This window comes from Hypomesus nipponensis, chromosome 22, assembly GCF_054491055.1.
Source record: "Hypomesus nipponensis isolate SF chromosome 22, ASM5449105v1, whole genome shotgun sequence".
In the NCBI taxonomy this organism is placed as follows: domain Eukaryota; kingdom Metazoa; phylum Chordata; class Actinopteri; order Osmeriformes; family Osmeridae; genus Hypomesus; species Hypomesus nipponensis.
In genome coordinates, this window is record NC_140382.1 from 18449002 (window position 1) to 18469206 (window position 20205).

Here is a 20205-nt window from a genome sequence, read left to right on the forward strand (position 1 = left end):
ACCCTTTTAAAGAGCCCCATACACCTGTAGTTCATCAAAGGATAACGATCAATTAAGTACCCACGTGAACTAATTGAATGCATCGCCCAATCAAATGTGCGCATTAAAAGTTTACTCATCAGTTAACAGATAGGCCTGAACACCGTGAATACTGAGTAACCTTTTATTTATGATGAATAATTTAATACATAGACCTACGCATGGGATGTGGCATGAGAACGATACAATTCTAAAGGAAACTGCAGCCAAACATCTGGGATCAGTACAAAATCTTGAGTTCTTAGATAATTAAGAGGACACAGAAGTATGGTTTGCTTTTTAATGTCACTTATTTAATGGTCTCTTGAGGATTCTGAGGGGGAAGACACGTCTACATGTAAAAAGCAGCTCTTAGTGCAAGTGGGTTGTATGGACCAACTAGACACATGCATGCCCTTTGGATCATTGTTGGAATGCTGCTTCAGCATTCCAAGTATTGTTCTTTGAATCTTTATTCAACTTCTTCTATTTCTTCCGCGCAACCTTTCAGCGCCTTCAAATCTTCAGCTATTAAAAACGTTCAGCTATCAAAAAATTCAGCAGTTTCAGGCCATGGGCGCAATGACTTTTCAGCTTTGTACCTATATGGTTGAATTAATATAAATCAATATTCATAATATTTTTAACATGGGTTTCCAATGGAGTTTTCTTTCAAACCCTTTCAAACTTCTTAAAACTTCTTCAACTTCCAAATCCTTCTTCTTCCTCAATCTTTCAGCTAGAGCCACCATTTAAACTTTAAAACGTTGACAAAACCCTAAACTATTTTTATATAATTCAGCTTTTTGATATCTATTAAACCTTTTTTTATATCACTGATTGTTTCATGACTTTTTCAAACCGTTTCTGAGATTTACATGGGTGTTTACGAGAAAGCCCAGAGTGCAGATTGAATCGTTTAGAGCGGAGGGGAGCTTCGGATGTTGTTCAAAACATATTTCTAGTTTGCCAGCATTGCCACAATTTTCGCTCTTCATGCTTCGTTTTTGGATCAATAGATAGCTAATTTTGTGCTGGTTGTAGACAGTTGTCTGTGGAATCCAAAAGACTTACACATTTGTTCAGAGCCCCACGAAAGCGAGACAAAGTCCACCTCTCGCCCCATAGAGTCCAATGCAAATGTGGTTACAAATTCGTCACAGAAAACAAAAAATAACAACATTTATAAACTGCCGTTATAGTCGTATTTCTGAACGCACAGACAAATAAAAGAAATCTCTGGTTTCGGCAGAGTCTTGGGTCTTGGAAAATATCTTTATTTTTTGGATTGGACGTATAGTTTTGCGTCTACGTTAACTTGTTTGAGGTGTGGATTCTTGCAAAATGTCTGGTATTCTCTGCCCTCAGCGCATTAGCAGCCATAGCTGCACCATCACCGTGGCAACCACACAAACAAGCGCCAGTCTCTTACACAGGTGATTGGTATTAGCTGATTAGCGGCGCCACAAGACAAGCGATTCAGTCAACTCGTCTCATTAAGACAAAGCACCACAACACAACAACTACCACTACTGATACTGCTATATCTTATGCCACACTACAACTACTAATTCTGAAGATGCTGCTAATATCTCTTACTAACTACTATGCTACTGTTTTGTTCTACTACGCCACGGAGTGCGTTCATGTGACCATGAGAAACCCGATAGCAATTGTCAGTTTATGCCAATAATACAATTACTCCGTTTACATGTGTAATTAGTAATGTGATTACTCAAACACTACATGATTCTTTGAAGTAAAAGTAGTTTATTCATAACTATTACAAATTATTTCCAAACAGTTTGGGTTGTGGTGGTAAAGGTGCTGTTGCTGACTGCAGCATGCCAGCCACCAATGGATGTGACATTGTTAGCAGGACCACTGGCACCACCACCTGTGTTGAGCAACCCATTGGAGTCATGGTTGCTAGTGATGTTGGCAGCGCTTCCAGTTGTGGTGTTGGGGGAGCTGTTGGGGCCATCATTGCTACCTGTGACGTTGGTGCTGCTGGCTGTGGCATTGGGGTAGCCATCATTGCTAGCTGTGACGTTGGTGCTGCTGGCTGTGGCATTGGGGTAGCCATCATTGCTAGCTGTGACGTTGGTGCTGCTGGCTGTGGCATTGGGGTAGCCATCATTGCTAGCTGTGACGTTGGTGCTGCTGGCTGTGGCATTGGGGTAGCCATCATTGCTAGCTGTGACGTTGGTGCTGCTGGCTGTGGCATTGGGGTAGCCATCATTGCTAGCTGTGACGTTGGTGCTGGCTGTGGCATTGGGGTAGCCGTCGCTGGAAGTGGCATTAACTGGTGCGCCGGTAGTTGCGTTGTTGGGGCCGTCATTGCTGGCTGTGACGTTGGTGCTGGCTGTGGCATTGGGGTAGCCATCATTGCTGGCTGTGACGTTAGTGCTGCTGGCTGTGGCATTGAGGTAGCCATCATTGCTAGCTGTGACGTTGGTGCTGGCTGTGGCATTGGGGTAGCCGTCGCTGGAAGTGGCATTAACAGGTGCGCCGGTAGTTGCGTTGTTGGGGCCGTCATTGCTAGCTGTGATGTTGCTGCTGGCTGTGGCATTGGGGTAGCCGTCATTGCTAGCTGTGACGTTGGTGCTGGCTGTGGCATTGGGGTAGCCGTCGCTGGAAGTGGCATTAACAGGTGCGCCGGTAGTTGCGTTCTTGGGGCCGTCATTGCTAGCTGTGATGTTGTTGCTGGCAGTGGCATTGGGGTAGCCATCATTGCTAGCTGTGATGTTGCTGCTGGCAGTGGCATTGGGGTAGCCATCATTGCTAGCTGTAATGTTGCTACTGGCTGTTGCATTGGGGTAGCCATCATTGCTAGCTGTGACGTTGGTGCTGCTGGCAGTGGCATTGGGGTAGCCGTCGCTGGAAGTGGCATTAACATGTGCGCCGGTAGTTGCGTTGTAGAGGTAGTCATTGCTAGCAGTGACGTTGGTGCTGCTGGCTGTGGCATTGGGGTAGCCATCATTGCTAGCTGTGACGTTGGTGCTGGCTGTGGCATTGGGGTAGCCGTCGCTGGAAGTGGCATTAACAGGTGCGCCGGTAGTTGCGTTGTTGGGGCCGTCATTGCTAGCTGTGATGTTGCTGCTGGCTGTGGCATTGGGGTAGCCATCATTGCTAGCTGTGACGTTGGTGCTGGCTGTGGCATTGGGGTAGCCGTCGCTGGAAGTGGCATTAACAGGTGCGCCGGTAGTTGCGTTCTTGGGGCCGTCATTGCTAGCTGTGACGTTGGTGCTGGCTGTGGCATTGGGGTAGCCATCATTGCTAGCTGTGACGTTGGTGCTGGCTGTGGCATTGGGGTACCAGTCATTGCTACCTGTGACGTTGGTGCTGCTGGCTGTGGCATTGGGGTAGCCATCATTGCTAGCTGTAACATTGCTGCTGGCTGTGGTATTGGGGTACCCATCATTGCTAGCTGTGATGTTGTTGCTGGCAGTGGCATTGGGGTAGCCATCATTGCTAGCTGTGACGTTGGTGCTGCTGGCTGTGGCATTGGGGTAGCCATCATTGCTAGCTGTGACGTTGGTGCTGCTGGCTGTGGCATTGGGGTAGCCATCATTGCTAGCTGTGACGTTGGCGCTGCTGGCTGTGGCATTGGGGTAGCCATCATTGCTAGCTGTGACGTTGGCGCTGCTGGCTGTGGCATTGGGGTAGCCATCATTGCTAGCTGTGACGTTGGTGCTGGCTGTGGCATTGGGGTAGCCATCATTGCTAGCTGTGACGTTGGTGCTGGCTGTGGCATTGGGGTAGCCATCATTGCTAGCTGTGACGTTGGTGCTGGCTGTGGCATTGGGGTAGCCATCATTGCTAGCTGTGACGTTGGTGCTGCTGGCTGTGGCATTGGGGTAGCCATCATTGCTAGCTGTGACGTTGGTGCTGGCTGTGGCATTGGGGTAGCCATCATTGCTAGCTGTGACGTTGGTGCTGGCTGTGGCATTGGGGTAGCCATCATTGCTAGCTGTGACGTTGGTGCTGCTGGCTGTGGCATTGGGGTAGCCGTCGCTGGAAGTGGCATTAACAGGTGCGCCGGTAGTTGCATTTTTGGGGCTGTCATTGCTAGCTGTGATGTTGCTGCTGGCTGTGACGTTGGGGTAGCCATCATTGCTAGCTGTGACGTTGGTGCTGGCTGTGGCATTTGGGTAGCCATCATTGCTAGCTGTGACGTTGGTGCTGCTGGCTGTGGCATTGGGGTAGCCATCATTGCTAGCTGTGACGTTGGTGCTGCTGGCTGTGGCATTGGGGTAGCCATCATTGCTAGCTGTAACATTGCTGCTGACTGTGGCATTGGGGTAGACGTCGCTGGACGTGGCATTTACGGGTCCGCCGGTAGTTGCGTTGTTGGGGCCGTCATTGCTAGCTGTGATGTTGCTGCTGGCTGTGGCGTTGGGGTAGCCATCATTGCTAGCTGTGACGTTGGTGCTGGCTGTGGCATTGGGATAGCCATCATTGCTAGCTGTGACGTTGGTGCTGGCTGTGGCATTGGGATAGCCATCATTGCTAGCTGTAACATTGCTGCTGACTGGCATTGGGGTACCCATCATTGCTAGCTGTGATGTTGTTGCTGGCAGTGGCATTGGGGTAGCCGTCGCTGGAAGTGGCATTAACAGGTGCGCCGGTAGTTGCGTTGTTGGGGCCGTCATTGCTAGCTGTGACGTTGGTGCTGCTGGTTGTGGCATTGGGGTAGCCATCATTGCTCATTGTGACGTTGGTGCTGCTAGCTGTGGCATTGGGATAGCCATCATTGCTAGCTGTAATGTTGCTACTGGCTGTGGAATTGAGGTACCCATCATTGCTAGCTGTGACGTTGGTGCTGGCTGTGGCATTGGGGTAGCCATCATTGCTACCTGTGACGTTGGTGCTGCTGGCTGTGGCATTGGGATAGCCATCATTGCTAGCTGTGACGTTGGTGCTGGCTGTGGCATTGGGGTAGCCATCATTGCTAGCTGTGACGTTGGTGCTGGCTGTGGCATTGGGGTAGCCATCATTGCTAGCTGTGACGTTGGTGCTGGCTGTGGCATTGGGGTAGCCATCATTGCTAGCTGTGACGTTGGTGCTGCTGGCTGTGGCATTGGGGTAGCCGTCGCTGGAAGTGGCATTAACAGGTGCGCCGGTAGTTGCATTTTTGGGGCTGTCATTGCTAGCTGTGATGTTGCTGCTGGCTGTGACGTTGGGGTAGCCATCATTGCTAGCTGTGACGTTGGTGCTGGCTGTGGCATTTGGGTAGCCATCATTGCTAGCTGTGACGTTGGTGCTGCTGGCTGTGGCATTGGGGTAGCCATCATTGCTAGCTGTGACGTTGGTGCTGCTGGCTGTGGCATTGGGGTAGCCATCATTGCTAGCTGTAACATTGCTGCTGACTGTGGCATTGGGGTAGACGTCGCTGGACGTGGCATTTACGGGTCCGCCGGTAGTTGCGTTGTTGGGGCCGTCATTGCTAGCTGTGATGTTGCTGCTGGCTGTGGCGTTGGGGTAGCCATCATTGCTAGCTGTGACGTTGGTGCTGGCTGTGGCATTGGAATAGCCATCATTGCTAGCTGTGACGTTGGTGCTGGCTGTGGCATTGGGATAGCCATCATTGCTAGCTGTAACATTGCTGCTGACTGTGGCATTGGGGTACCCATCATTGCTAGCTGTGATGTTGTTGCTGGCAGTGGCATTGGGGTAGCCGTCGCTGGAAGTGGCATTAACAGGTGCGCCGGTAGTTGCGTTGTTGGGGCCGTCATTGCTAGCTGTGACGTTGGTGCTGCTGGTTGTGGCATTGGGGTAGCCATCATTGCTCATTGTGACGTTGGTGCTGCTAGCTGTGGCATTGGGATAGCCATCATTGCTAGCTGTAATGTTGCTACTGGCTGTGGAATTGAGGTACCCATCATTGCTAGCTGTGACGTTGGTGCTGGCTGTGGCATTGGGGTAGCCATCATTGCTACCTGTGACGTTGGTGCTGCTGGCTGTGGCATTGGGATAGCCATCATTGCTAGCTGTAACATTGCTGCTGGCTGTGGCATTGGGGTACCCATCATTGCTAGCTGTGATGTTGTTGCTGGCTGTTGCATTGGGGTAGCCATCATTGCTAGCTGTGACGTTGGTGCTGCTGGCTGTGGCATTGGGGTAGCCATCATTGCTAGCTGTGACGTTGGTGCTGGCTGTGGCATTGGGGTAGCCGTCGCTGGAAGTGGCATTAACAGGTGCGCCGGTAGTTGCGTTGTTGGGGCCGTCATTGCTAGCTGTGATGTTGCTGCTGGCTGTGGCATTGGGGTAGCCATCATTGCTAGCTGTGACGTTGCTGCTGGCTGTGGCATTGGGGTAGCCATCATTGCTAGCTGTGACGTTGGTGCTGGCTGTGGCATTGGGGTAGCCGTCGCTGGAAGTGGCATTAACAGGTGCGCCGGTAGTTGCGTTCTTGGGGCCGTCATTGCTAGCTGTGACGTTGGTGCTGGCTGTGGCATTGGGGTAGCCGTCGCTGGAAGTGGCATTAACAGGTGCGCCGGTAGTTGCGTTCTTGGGGCCATCATTGCTAGCTGTGACGTTGGTGCTGGCTGTGGCATTGGGGTAGCCATCATTGCTAGCTGTGACGTTGGTGCTGGCTGTGGCATTGGGGTAGCCATCATTGCTAGCTGTGACGTTGGTGCTGCTGGCTGTGGCATTGGGGTAGCCATCATGTCTAGCTGTGACGTTGGTGCTGCTGGCTGTGGCATTGGGGTAGCCATCATTGCTAGCTGTGACGTTGGTGCTGGCTGTGGCATTGGGGTAGCCATCATTGCTAGCTGTGACGTTGGTGCTGGCTGTGGCATTGGGGTAGCCGTCGCTGGAAGTGGCATTAACAGGTGCGCCGGTAGTTGCGTTTTTGGGGCTGTCATTGCTAGCTGTGATGTTGCTGCTAGCTGTGGCATTGGGGTAGCCATCATTGCTAGCTGTAATGTTGCTACTGGCTGTGGAATTGAGGTACCCATCATTGCTAGCTGTGACGTTGGTGCTGGCTGTGGCATTGGGGTAGCCATCATTGCTAGCTGTTACGTTGGTGCTGGCTGTGGCATTGGGGTAGCCGTCGCTGGACGTGGCATTGATGGTTCCGCCGGTAGTTGCGTTGTTGGGGCCGTCATTGCTAGCTGTGATGTTGCTGCTGGCTGTGGCATTGGGGTAGCCGTCGCTGGACGTGGCATTGACGGGTCCGCCGGTAGTTGCGTTGTTGGGGCCGTCATTGCTAGCTGTGACGTTAGTGCTGCTGGCTGTGGCATTGGGGTAGCCATCATTGCTAGCTGTGACGTTGGTGCTGGCTGTGGCATTGGGGTAGCCGTCGCTGGAAGTGGCATTAACAGGTGCGCCGGTAGTTGCGTTCTTGGGGCCGTCATTGCTAGCTGTGACGTTGGTGCTGGCTGTGGCATTGGGGTAGCCATCATTGCTAGCTGTGACGTTGGTGCTGGCAGTGGCATTGGGGTAGCCGTCGCTGGAAGTGGCATTGACAGGTCCGCCGGTGGTTGCGTTGTTGGGGCCGTCATTGCTAGCTGTGATGTTGTTGCTGGCTGTGGAATTGGGGTACCCATCATTGCTAGCTGTGACGTTGGTGCTGGCTGTGGCATTGGGGTAGCCGTCGCTGGAAGTGGCATTAACAGGTGCGCCGGTAGTTGCGTTCTTGGGGCCGTCATTGCTAGCTGTGACGTTGGTGCTGGCTGTGGCATTGGGGTAGCCATCATTGCTAGCTGTGACGTTGGTGCTGGCTGTGGCATTGGGGTAGCCGTCGCTGGAAGTGGCATTAACAGGTGCGCCGGTAGTTGCGTTGTTGGGGCCGTCATTGCTAGCTGTGACGTTGGTGCTGGCTGTGGTATTGGCACCACCACCACCTTCAATGGCGGTTAGGTTGTCGGTCTTGGCGTAGACTGGGCTGGTGGTTTTGTTGGCAGGCACAAGGGCTTCCTCACTGGACTTGGCAGAACCACCAGTTGTAACAGAGACATCCAGTGTGACTAGAGGACTGTCTGACTCAACTTGGTTGGTATCAAGACGCACTTGAGGAAAAAAGAGAAAGCGTTTTAAGAGCACAAAGGCTAAAATTCTACAGCTTAGCAGTAAGTCAAAACTCACCCAAATCTTCGTGCCAATTGGAGTTCTCCAATAATTGAAGTCCTTTTTGGGTATTTATGGAATCATAATACTGCAGCACTAATGGGAAAGAACAGAGACAATGCATTTGCGCTACTAGTTCATGACAGTTAAGGACTAATTTCAGATGATACTGTATGCATTCTCACTACCTTATTAGCTTGAGGCAGAAGAATTCAGTACAAAATATCAGGTTAAAACTACAGTAGACTGATCATGTAGAGGACAAATGTTTTCATACCTTGCATGTAAGAAACAAGAACGGCATCTAATAAGTTATTTGTGTCATATTTAGCCAAATACTCTAGGTGGGTTCAAATGACTGTATACAATCCTAAAGTGACTGGCTTGGCCTAGGCCCCGTCCTAAAACCATTACACAGTAACAAAACCGGCTAATTTCAATTTACCGTCTCGGATTCGTTGCATAGAGATGTCCTCTTGATTCGCATTGCCAATGGGGGAACACAAGCCTGAAAAGAAAAAAAAACAAAACAGTTGAGCCATCTGTCAAGACCAGAAAGCTTAGTGACAAGTCACACTGAATTAAATAAAACACAAACCTTTGAGTACACAAACAGTCAACACAAAATTCAACACCCTTGTAGCTGCCATTGCACAGTCGTAGCCAAGACAACAATATCACCTCATACCGTTTCTGACCCTTTTAAAGAGCCCCATACACCTGTAGTTCATCAAAGGATAACGATCAATTAAGTACCCACGTGAACTAATTGAATGCATCGCCCAATCAAATGTGCGCATTAAAAGTTTACTCATCAGTTAACAGATAGGCCTGAACACCGTGAATACTGAGTAACCTTTTATTTATGATGAATAATTTAATACATAGACCTACGCATGGGATGTGGCATGAGAACGATACAATTCTAAAGGAAACTGCAGCCAAACATCTGGGATCAGTACAAAATCTTGAGTTCTTAGATAATTAAGAGGACACAGAAGTATGGTTTGCTTTTTAATGTCACTTATTTAATGGTCTCTTGAGGATTCTGAGGGGGAAGACACGTCTACATGTAAAAAGCAGCTCTTAGTGCAAGTGGGTTGTATGGACCAACTAGACACATGCATGCCCTTTGGATCATTGTTGGAATGCTGCTTCAGCATTCCAAGTATTGTTCTTTGAATCTTTATTCAACTTCTTCTATTTCTTCCGCGCAACCTTTCAGCGCCTTCAAATCTTCAGCTATTAAAAACGTTCAGCTATCAAAAAATTCAGCAGTTTCAGGCCATGGGCGCAATGACTTTTCAGCTTTGTACCTATATGGTTGAATTAATATAAATCAATATTCATAATATTTTTAACATGGGTTTCCAATGGAGTTTTCTTTCAAACCCTTTCAAACTTCTTAAAACTTCTTCAACTTCCAAATCCTTCTTCTTCCTCAATCTTTCAGCTAGAGCCACCATTTAAACTTTAAAACGTTGACAAAACCCTAAACTATTTTTATATAATTCAGCTTTTTGATATCTATTAAACCTTTTTTTATATCACTGATTGTTTCATGACTTTTTCAAACCGTTTCTGAGATTTACATGGGTGTTTACGAGAAAGCCCAGAGTGCAGATTGAATCGTTTAGAGCGGAGGGGAGCTTCGGATGTTGTTCAAAACATATTTCTAGTTTGCCAGCATTGCCACAATTTTCGCTCTTCATGCTTCGTTTTTGGATCAATAGATAGCTAATTTTGTGCTGGTTGTAGACAGTTGTCTGTGGAATCCAAAAGACTTACACATTTGTTCAGAGCCCCACGAAAGCGAGACAAAGTCCACCTCTCGCCCCATAGAGTCCAATGCAAATGTGGTTACAAATTCGTCACAGAAAACAAAAAATAACAACATTTATAAACTGCCGTTATAGTCGTATTTCTGAACGCACAGACAAATAAAAGAAATCTCTGGTTTCGGCAGAGTCTTGGGTCTTGGAAAATATCTTTATTTTTTGGATTGGACGTATAGTTTTGCGTCTACGTTAACTTGTTTGAGGTGTGGATTCTTGCAAAATGTCTGGTATTCTCTGCCCTCAGCGCATTAGCAGCCATAGCTGCACCATCACCGTGGCAACCACACAAACAAGCGCCAGTCTCTTACACAGGTGATTGGTATTAGCTGATTAGCGGCGCCACAAGACAAGCGATTCAGTCAACTCGTCTCATTAAGACAAAGCACCACAACACAACAACTACCACTACTGATACTGCTATATCTTATGCCACACTACAACTACTAATTCTGAAGATGCTGCTAATATCTCTTACTAACTACTATGCTACTGTTTTGTTCTACTACGCCACGGAGTGCGTTCATGTGACCATGAGAAACCCGATAGCAATTGTCAGTTTATGCCAATAATACAATTACTCCGTTTACATGTGTAATTAGTAATGTGATTACTCAAACACTACATGATTCTTTGAAGTAAAAGTAGTTTATTCATAACTATTACAAATTATTTCCAAACAGTTTGGGTTGTGGTGGTAAAGGTGCTGTTGCTGACTGCAGCATGCCAGCCACCAATGGATGTGACATTGTTAGCAGGACCGCTGGCACCACCACCTGTGTTGAGCAACCCATTGGAGTCATGGTTGCTAGTGATGTTGGCAGTGCTTCCAGTTGTGGTGTTGGGGGAGCTGTTGGGGCCATCATTGCTACCTGTGACGTTGGTGCTGGCTGTGGCATTGGGGTAGCCGTCATTGCTAGCTGTGACGTTGGTGCTGGCTGTGGCATTGGGGTAGCCGTCGCTGGAAGTGGCATTAACAGGTGCGCCGGTAGTTGCGTTCTTGGGGCCGTCATTGCTAGCTGTGATGTTGTTGCTGGCAGTGGCATTGGGGTAGCCATCATTGCTAGCTGTGATGTTGCTGCTGGCAGTGGCATTGGGGTAGCCATCATTGCTAGCTGTAATGTTGCTACTGGCTGTTGCATTGGGGTAGCCATCATTGCTAGCTGTGACGTTGGTGCTGCTGGCAGTGGCATTGGGGTAGCCGTCGCTGGAAGTGGCATTAACATGTGCGCCGGTAGTTGCGTTGTAGAGGCCGTCATTGCTAGCAGTGACGTTGGTGCTGCTGGCTGTGGCATTGGGGTAGCCATCATTGCTAGCTGTGACGTTGGTGCTGGCTGTGGCATTGGGGTAGCCGTCGCTGGAAGTGGCATTAACAGGTGCGCCGGTAGTTGCGTTCTTGGGGCCGTCATTGCTAGCTGTGACGTTGGTGCTGGCAGTGGCATTGGGGTAGCCATCATTGCTAGCTGTGATGTTGCTGCTGGCAGTGGCATTGGGGTAGCCATCATTGCTAGCTGTAATGTTGCTACTGGCTGTTGCATTGGGGTAGCCATCATTGCTAGCTGTGACGTTGGTGCTGCTGGCAGTGGCATTGGGGTAGCCGTCGCTGGAAGTGGCATTAACATGTGCGCCGGTAGTTGCGTTGTAGAGGCCGTCATTGCTAGCAGTGACGTTGGTGCTGCTGGCTGTGGCATTGGGGTAGCCATCATTGCTAGCTGTGACGTTGGTGCTGGCTGTGGCATTGGGGTAGCCGTCGCTGGAAGTGGCATTAACAGGTGCGCCGGTAGTTGCGTTGTTGGGGCCGTCATTGCTAGCTGTGATGTTGCTGCTGGCTGTGGCATTGGGGTAGCCATCATTGCTAGCTGTGACGTTGGTGCTGGCTGTGGCATTGGGGTAGCCGTCGCTGGAAGTGGCATTAACAGGTGCGCCGGTAGTTGCGTTGTTGGGGCCGTCATTGCTAGCTGTGATGTTGCTGCTGGCTGTGGCATTGGGGTAGCCATCATTGCTAGCTGTGACGTTGGTGCTGGCTGTGGCATTGGGGTACCAGTCATTGCTACTTGTGACGTTGGTGCTGCTGGCTGTGGCATTGGGGTAGCCATCATTGCTAGCTGTAACATTGCTGCTGGCTGTGGCATTGGGGTAGCCATCATTGCTAGCTGTGACGTTGGTGCTGCTGGCTGTGGCATTGGGGTAGCCATCATTGCTAGCTGTGACGTTGGCGCTGCTGGCTGTGGCATTGGGGTAGCCATCATTGCTAGCTGTGACGTTGGTGCTGGCTGTGGCATTGGGGTAGCCATCATTGCTAGCTGTGACGTTGGTGCTGGCTGTGGCATTGGGGTAGCCATCATTGCTAGCTGTGACGTTGGTGCTGGCTGTGGCATTGGGGTAGCCATCATTGCTAGCTGTGACGTTGATGCTGGCTGTGGCATTGGGGTAGCCATCATTGCTAGCTGTGACGTTGGTGCTGGCTGTGGCATTGGGGTAGCCATCATTGCTAGCTGTGACGTTGGTGCTGGCTGTGGCATTGGGGTAGCCATCATTGCTAGCTGTGACGTTGGTGCTGCTGGCTGTGGCATTGGGGTAGCCATCATTGCTACCTGTGACGTTGGTGCTGGCTGTGGCATTGGGGTACCCATCACTGCTACCTGTGATGTTGGTGCTGCTGGCTGTGGCATTGGGGTAGCCATCATTGCTAGCTGTGACGTTGGTGCTGCTGGCTGTGGCATTGGGGTAGCCATCATTGCTAGCTGTGACGTTGGTGCTGCTGGCTGTGGCATTGGGGTAGCCATCATTGCTAGCTGTGACGTTGGTGCTGGCTGTGGCATTGGGGTAGCCATCATTGCTAGCTGTGACGTTGGTGCTGGCTGTGGCATTGGGGTAGCCATCATTGCTAGCTGTGACGTTGGTGCTGGCTGTGGCATTGGGGTAGCCGTCGCTGGAAGTGTCATTAACTGGTGCGCCGGTAGTTGCGTTGTTGGGGCCGTCATTGCTGGCTGTGACGTTGGTGCTGGCTGTGGCATTGGGGTAGCCATCATTGCTAGCTGTGACGTTGGTGCTGCTGGCTGTGGCATTGGGGTAGCCATCATTGCTAGCTGTAACATTGCTGCTGACTGTGGCATTGGGGTAGACGTCGCTGGACGTGGCATTTACGGGTCCGCCGGTAGTTGCGTTGTTGGGGCCGTCATTGCTAGCTGTGATGTTGCTGCTGGCTGTGGCGTTGGGGTAGCCATCATTGCTAGCTGTGACGTTGGTGCTGGCTGTGGCATTGGGATAGCCATCATTGCTAGCTGTGACGTTGGTGCTGGCTGTGGCATTGGGATAGCCATCATTGCTAGCTGTAACATTGCTGCTGACTGTGGCATTGGGGTACCCATCATTGCTAGCTGTGATGTTGTTGCTGGCAGTGGCATTGGGGTAGCCGTCGCTGGAAGTGGCATTAACAGGTGCGCCGGTAGTTGCGTTGTTGGGGCCGTCATTGCTAGCTGTGACGTTGGTGCTGCTGGTTGTGGCATTGGGGTAGCCATCATTGCTCATTGTGACGTTGGTGCTGCTAGCTGTGGCATTGGGATAGCCATCATTGCTAGCTGTAATGTTGCTACTGGCTGTGGAATTGAGGTACCCATCATTGCTAGCTGTGACGTTGGTGCTGGCTGTGGCATTGGGGTAGCCATCATTGCTACCTGTGACGTTGGTGCTGCTGGCTGTGGCATTGGGATAGCCATCATTGCTAGCTGTAACATTGCTGCTGGCTGTGGCATTGGGGTACCCATCATTGCTAGCTGTGATGTTGTTGCTGGCTGTGGCATTGGGGTAGCCATCATTGCTAGCTGTAATGTTGCTACTGGCTGTTGCATTGGGGTAGCCATCATTGCTAGCTGTGACGTTGGTGCTGCTGGCAGTGGCATTGGGGTAGCCGTCGCTGGAAGTGGCATTAACATGTGCGCCGGTAGTTGCGTTGTAGAGGCCGTCATTGCTAGCTGTGACGTTAGTGCTGCTGGCTGTGGCATTGGGGTAGCCATCATTGCTAGCTGTGACGTTGGTGCTGGCTGTGGCATTGGGGTAGCCGTCGCTGGAAGTGGCATTAACAGGTGCGCCGGTAGTTGCGTTCTTGGGGCCGTCATTGCTAGCTGTGATGTTGCTGCTGGCTGTGGCATTGGGGTAGCCATCATTGCTAGCTGTGACGTTGCTGCTGGCTGTGGCATTGGGGTAGCCATCATTGCTAGCTGTGACGTTGGTGCTGGCTGTGGCATTGGGGTAGCCGTCGCTGGAAGTGGCATTAACAGGTGCGCCGGTAGTTGCGTTCTTGGGGCCGTCATTGCTAGCTGTGACGTTGGTGCTGGCTGTGGCATTGGGGTAGCCGTCGCTGGAAGTGGCATTAACAGGTGCGCCGGTAGTTGCGTTCTTGGGGCCATCATTGCTAGCTGTGACGTTGGTGCTGGCTGTGGCATTGGGGTAGCCATCATTGCTAGCTGTGACGTTGGTGCTGGCTGTGGCATTGGGGTAGCCATCATTGCTAGCTGTGACGTTGATGCTGGCTGTGGCATTGGGGTAGCCATCATTGCTAGCTGTGACGTTGGTGCTGGCTGTGGCATTGGGGTAGCCATCATTGCTAGCTGTGACGTTGGTGCTGGCTGTGGCATTGGGGTAGCCATCATTGCTAGCTGTGACGTTGGTGCTGCTGGCTGTGGCATTGGGGTAGCCATCATTGCTACCTGTGACGTTGGTGCTGGCTGTGGCATTGGGGTACCCATCACTGCTACCTGTGATGTTGGTGCTGCTGGCTGTGGCATTGGGGTAGCCATCATTGCTAGCTGTGACGTTGGTGCTGCTGGCTGTGGCATTGGGGTAGCCATCATTGCTAGCTGTGACGTTGGTGCTGCTGGCTGTGGCATTGGGGTAGCCATCATTGCTAGCTGTGACGTTGGTGCTGGCTGTGGCATTGGGGTAGCCATCATTGCTAGCTGTGACGTTGGTGCTGGCTGTGGCATTGGGGTAGCCATCATTGCTAGCTGTGACGTTGGTGCTGGCTGTGGCATTGGGGTAGCCGTCGCTGGAAGTGTCATTAACTGGTGCGCCGGTAGTTGCGTTGTTGGGGCCGTCATTGCTGGCTGTGACGTTGGTGCTGGCTGTGGCATTGGGGTAGCCATCATTGCTAGCTGTGACGTTGGTGCTGCTGGCTGTGGCATTGGGGTAGCCATCATTGCTAGCTGTAACATTGCTGCTGACTGTGGCATTGGGGTAGACGTCGCTGGACGTGGCATTTACGGGTCCGCCGGTAGTTGCGTTGTTGGGGCCGTCATTGCTAGCTGTGATGTTGCTGCTGGCTGTGGCGTTGGGGTAGCCATCATTGCTAGCTGTGACGTTGGTGCTGGCTGTGGCATTGGGATAGCCATCATTGCTAGCTGTGACGTTGGTGCTGGCTGTGGCATTGGGATAGCCATCATTGCTAGCTGTAACATTGCTGCTGACTGTGGCATTGGGGTACCCATCATTGCTAGCTGTGATGTTGTTGCTGGCAGTGGCATTGGGGTAGCCGTCGCTGGAAGTGGCATTAACAGGTGCGCCGGTAGTTGCGTTGTTGGGGCCGTCATTGCTAGCTGTGACGTTGGTGCTGCTGGTTGTGGCATTGGGGTAGCCATCATTGCTCATTGTGACGTTGGTGCTGCTAGCTGTGGCATTGGGATAGCCATCATTGCTAGCTGTAATGTTGCTACTGGCTGTGGAATTGAGGTACCCATCATTGCTAGCTGTGACGTTGGTGCTGGCTGTGGCATTGGGGTAGCCATCATTGCTACCTGTGACGTTGGTGCTGCTGGCTGTGGCATTGGGATAGCCATCATTGCTAGCTGTAACATTGCTGCTGGCTGTGGCATTGGGGTACCCATCATTGCTAGCTGTGATGTTGTTGCTGGCTGTGGCATTGGGGTAGCCATCATTGCTAGCTGTAATGTTGCTACTGGCTGTTGCATTGGGGTAGCCATCATTGCTAGCTGTGACGTTGGTGCTGCTGGCAGTGGCATTGGGGTAGCCGTCGCTGGAAGTGGCATTAACATGTGCGCCGGTAGTTGCGTTGTAGAGGCCGTCATTGCTAGCTGTGACGTTAGTGCTGCTGGCTGTGGCATTGGGGTAGCCATCATTGCTAGCTGTGACGTTGGTGCTGGCTGTGGCATTGGGGTAGCCGTCGCTGGAAGTGGCATTAACAGGTGCGCCGGTAGTTGCGTTCTTGGGGCCGTCATTGCTAGCTGTGACGTTGGTGCTGGCTGTGGCATTGGGGTAGCCATCATTGCTAGCTGTGACGTTGGTGCTGGCAGTGGCATTGGGGTAGCCGTCGCTGGAAGTGGCATTGACAGGTCCGCCGGTGGTTGCGTTGTTGGGGCCGTCATTGCTAGCTGTGATGTTGTTGCTGGCTGTGGAATTGGGGTACCCATCATTGCTAGCTGTGACGTTGGTGCTGGCTGTGGCATTGGGGTATCCGTCGCTGGAAGTGCCATTAACAGGTGCGCTGGTAGTTGCGTTCTTGGGGCCGTCATTGCTAGCTGTGACGTTGGTGCTGGCTGTGGCATTGGGGTAGCCATGATTGCTAGCTGTGACGTTGGTGCTGGCTGTGGCATTGGGGTAGCCGTCGCTGGACGTGGCATTGACGGGTCCGCCGGTAGTTGCGTTATTGGGGCCGTCATTGCTAGCTGTGACGTTAGTGCTGCTGGCTGTGGCATTGGGGTAGCCATCATTGCTAGCTGTGACGTTGGTGCTGGCTGTGGCATTGGGGTAGCCGTCGCTGGAAGTGGCATTAACAGGTGCGCCGGTAGTTGCGTTCTTGGGGCAGTCATTGCTAGCTGTGACGTTGGTGCTGGCTGTGGCATTGGGGTAGCCATCATTGCTAGCTGTGACGTTGGTGCTGGCTGTGGCATTGGGGTACCAGTCATTGCTACCTGTGACGTTGGTGCTGCTGGCTGTGGCATTGGGATAGCCATCATTGCTAGCTGTAACATTGCTGCTGGCTGTGGCATTGGGGTACCCATCATTGCTAGCTGTGACGTTGTTGCTGGCTGTGGCATTGGGGTAGCCATCATTGCTAGCTGTAATGTTGCTACTGGCTGTTGCATTGGGGTAGCCATCATTGCTAGCTGTGACGTTGGTGCTGCTGGCAGTGGCATTGGGGTAGCCGTCGCTGGAAGTGGCATTAACATGTGCGCCGGTAGTTGCGTTGTAGAGGCCGTCATTGCTAGCAGTGACGTTGGTGCTGCTGGCTGTGGCATTGGGGTAGCCATCATTGCTAGCTGTGACGTTGGTGCTGGCTGTGGCATTGGGGTAGCCGTCGCTGGAAGTGGCATTAACAGGTGCGCCGGTAGTTGCGTTGTTGGGGCCGTCATTGCTAGCTTTGCTGCTGGCTGTGGCATTGGGGTAGCCATCATTGCTAGCTGTGACGTTGCTGCTGGCTGTGGCATTGGGGTAGCCATCATTGCTAGCTGTGACGTTGGTGCTGGCTGTGGCATTGGGGTAGCCGTCGCTGGAAGTGGCATTAACAGGTGCGCCGGTAGTTGCGTTCTTGGGGCCATCATTGCTAGCTGTGACGTTGGTGCTGGCTGTGGCATTGGGGTAGCCATCATTGCTAGCTGTGACGTTGGTGCTGGCTGTGGCATTGGGGTAGCCATCATTGCTAGCTGTGACGTTGGTGCTGCTGGCTGTGGCATTGGGGTAGCCATCATGTCTAGCTGTGACGTTGGTGCTGCTGGCTGTGGCATTGGGGTAGCCATCATTGCTAGCTGTGACGTTGGTGCTGGCTGTGGCATTGGGGTAGCCATCATTGCTAGCTGTGACGTTGGTGCTGGCTGTGGCATTGGGGTAGCCATCATTGCTAGCTGTGACGTTGGTGCTGCTGGCTGTGGCATTGGGGTAGCCGTCGCTGGAAGTGGCATTAACAGGTGCGCCGGTAGTTGCGTTTTTGGGGCTGTCATTGCTAGCTGTGATGTTGCTGCTAGCTGTGGCATTGGGGTAGCCATCATTGCTAGCTGTAATGTTGCTACTGGCTGTGGAATTGAGGTACCCATCATTGCTAGCTGTGACGTTGGTGCTGGCTGTGGCATTGGGGTAGCCATCATTGCTAGCTGTTACGTTGGTGCTGGCTGTGGCATTGGGGTAGCCGTCGCTGGACGTGGCATTGATGGTTCCGCCGGTAGTTGCGTTGTTGGGGCCGTCATTGCTAGCTGTGATGTTGCTGCTGGCTGTGGCATTGGGGTAGCCGTCGCTGGACGTGGCATTGACGGGTCCGCCGTTAGTTGCGTTGTTGGGGCCGTCATTGCTAGCTGTGACATTAGTGCTGCTGGCTGTGGCATTGGGGTAGCCATCATTGCTAGCTGTGACGTTGGTGCTGGCTGTGGCATTGGGGTAGCCGTCGCTGGAAGTGGCATTAACAGGTGCGCCGGTAGTTGCGTTCTTGGGGCCGTCATTGCTAGCTGTGACGTTGGTGCTGGCTGTGGCATTGGGGTAGCCATCATTGCTAGCTGTGACGTTGGTGCTGGCAGTGGCATTGGGGTAGCCGTCGCTGGAAGTGGCATTGACAGGTCCGCCGGTGGTTGCGTTGTTGGGGCCGTCATTGCTAGCTGTGATGTTGTTGCTGGCTGTGGAATTGGGGTACCCATCATTGCTAGCTGTGACGTTGGTGCTGGCTGTGGCATTGGGGTAGCCGTCGCTGGAAGTGGCATTAACAGGTGCGCCGGTAGTTGCGTTCTTGGGGCCGTCATTGCTAGCTGTGACGTTGGTGCTGGCTGTGGCATTGGGGTAGCCATCATTGCTAGCTGTGACGTTGGTGCTGGCTGTGGCATTGGGGTAGCCGTCGCTGGAAGTGGCATTAACAGGTGCGCCGGTAGTTGCGTTGTTGGGGCCGTCATTGCTAGCTGTGACGTTGGTGCTGGCTGTGGTATTGGCACCACCACCACCTTCAATGGCGGTTAGGTTGTCGGTCTTGGCGTAGACTGGGCTGGTGGTTTTGTTGGCAGGCACAAGGGCTTCCTCACTGGACTTGGCAGAACCACCAGTTGTAACAGAGACATCCAGTGTGACTAGAGGACTGTCTGACTCAACTTGGTTGGTATCAAGACGCACTTGAGGAAAAAAGAGAAAGCGTTTTAAGAGCACAAAGGCTAAAATTCTACAGCTTAGCAGTAAGTCAAAACTCACCCAAATCTTCGTGCCAATTGGAGTTCTCCAATAATTGAAGTCCTTTTTGGGTATTTATGGAATCATAATACTGCAGCACTAATGGGAAAGAACAGAGACAATGCATTTGCGCTACTAGTTCATGACAGTTAAGGACTAATTTCAGATGATACTGTATGCATTCTCACTACCTTATTAGCTTGAGGCAGAAGAATTCAGTACAAAATATCAGGTTAAAACTACAGTAGACTGATCATGTAGAGGACAAATGTTTTCATACCTTGCATGTAAGAAACAAGAACGGCATCTAATAAGTTATTTGTGTCATATTTAGCCAAATACTCTAGGTGGGTTCAAATGACTGTATACAATCCTAAAGTGACTGGCTTGGCCTAGGCCCCGTCCTAAAACCATTACACAGTAACAAAACCGGCTAATTTCAATTTACCGTCTCGGATTCGTTGCATAGAGATGTCCTCTTGATTCGCATTGCCAATGGGGGAACACAAGCCTGAAAAGAAAAAAAACAAAACAGTTGAGCCATCTGTCAAGACCAGAAAGCTTAGTGACAAGTCACACTGAATTAAATAAAACACAAACCTTTGAGTACACAAACAGTCAACACAAAATTCAACACCCTTGTAGCTGCCATTGCACAGTCGTAGCCAAGACAACAATATCACCTCATACCGTTTCTGACCCTTTTAAAGAGCCCCATACACCTGTAGTTCATCAAAGGATAACGATCAATTAAGTACCCACGTGAACTAATTGAATGCATCGCCCAATCAAATGTGCGCATTAAAAGTTTACTCATCAGTTAACAGATAGGCCTGAACACCGTGAATACTGAGTAACCTTTTATTTATGATGAATAATTTAATACATAGACCTACGCATGGGATGTGGCATGAGAACGATACAATTCTAAAGGAAACTGCAGCCAAACATCTGGGATCAGTACAAAATCTTGAGTTCTTAGATAATTAAGAGGACACAGAAGTATGGTTTGCTTTTTAATGTCACTTATTTAATGGTCTCTTGAGGATTCTGAGGGGGAAGACACGTCTACATGTAAAAAGCAGCTCTTAGTGCAAGTGGGTTGTATGGACCAACTAGACAC

General features: G+C 51.2%; 3 protein-coding genes across 3 annotated transcripts in view; 1 reads left to right on the top strand and 2 right to left on the bottom strand.

Moving 5' to 3' along the window:
* Positions 1-20205, top strand: part of LOC146237028 (ectonucleoside triphosphate diphosphohydrolase 2-like) — a 77197-nt gene that overhangs the window by 7284 nt on the left and 49708 nt on the right. The gene's annotated exons all lie outside the window — the stretch shown is intronic.
* Positions 333-8754, bottom strand: LOC146237030 (uncharacterized). The gene is made up of 5 exons (XM_084686947.1): positions 8693-8754; positions 8540-8602; positions 8113-8190; positions 5961-8036; positions 333-352 (listed from the first exon to the last, which is right to left on the bottom strand). The coding sequence occupies exons 1-5, from the start codon at positions 8742-8744 to the stop codon at positions 333-335; spliced, it is 2289 nt and encodes a 762-aa protein (XP_084543073.1). The 5' UTR covers positions 8745-8754.
* Positions 9119-19744, bottom strand: LOC146237031 (uncharacterized). Its single transcript, XM_084686948.1, has 5 exons — positions 19683-19744; positions 19531-19593; positions 19104-19181; positions 18156-19027; positions 9119-9142 (listed from the first exon to the last, which is right to left on the bottom strand). Exons 1-5 carry the CDS (start codon positions 19732-19734, stop codon positions 9119-9121), a joined length of 1089 nt encoding a protein of 362 aa, XP_084543074.1. The 5' UTR covers positions 19735-19744.

Coding starts and splice junctions, on each gene's coding strand:
- LOC146237030 (XM_084686947.1), bottom strand. CDS start 8,744: ATGGCAGCTACAAGGGTGTTGAATTTTGTGTTGACTGTTTGTGTACTC. Junction 8,603..8,692: donor GACTGTTTGTGTACTCAAAG/GTTTGTGTTTTA, acceptor TTTTCTTTTCAG/GCTTGTGTTCCCCCATTGGC. Junction 8,191..8,539: donor TATGCAACGAATCCGAGACG/GTAAATTGAAAT, acceptor CTTTCCCATTAG/TGCTGCAGTATTATGATTCC.
- LOC146237031 (XM_084686948.1), bottom strand. CDS start 19,734: ATGGCAGCTACAAGGGTGTTGAATTTTGTGTTGACTGTTTGTGTACTC. Junction 19,594..19,682: donor GACTGTTTGTGTACTCAAAG/GTTTGTGTTTTA, acceptor TTTTCTTTTCAG/GCTTGTGTTCCCCCATTGGC. Junction 19,028..19,103: donor CAATTGGCACGAAGATTTGG/GTGAGTTTTGAC, acceptor TTTTTCCTCAAG/TGCGTCTTGATACCAACCAA.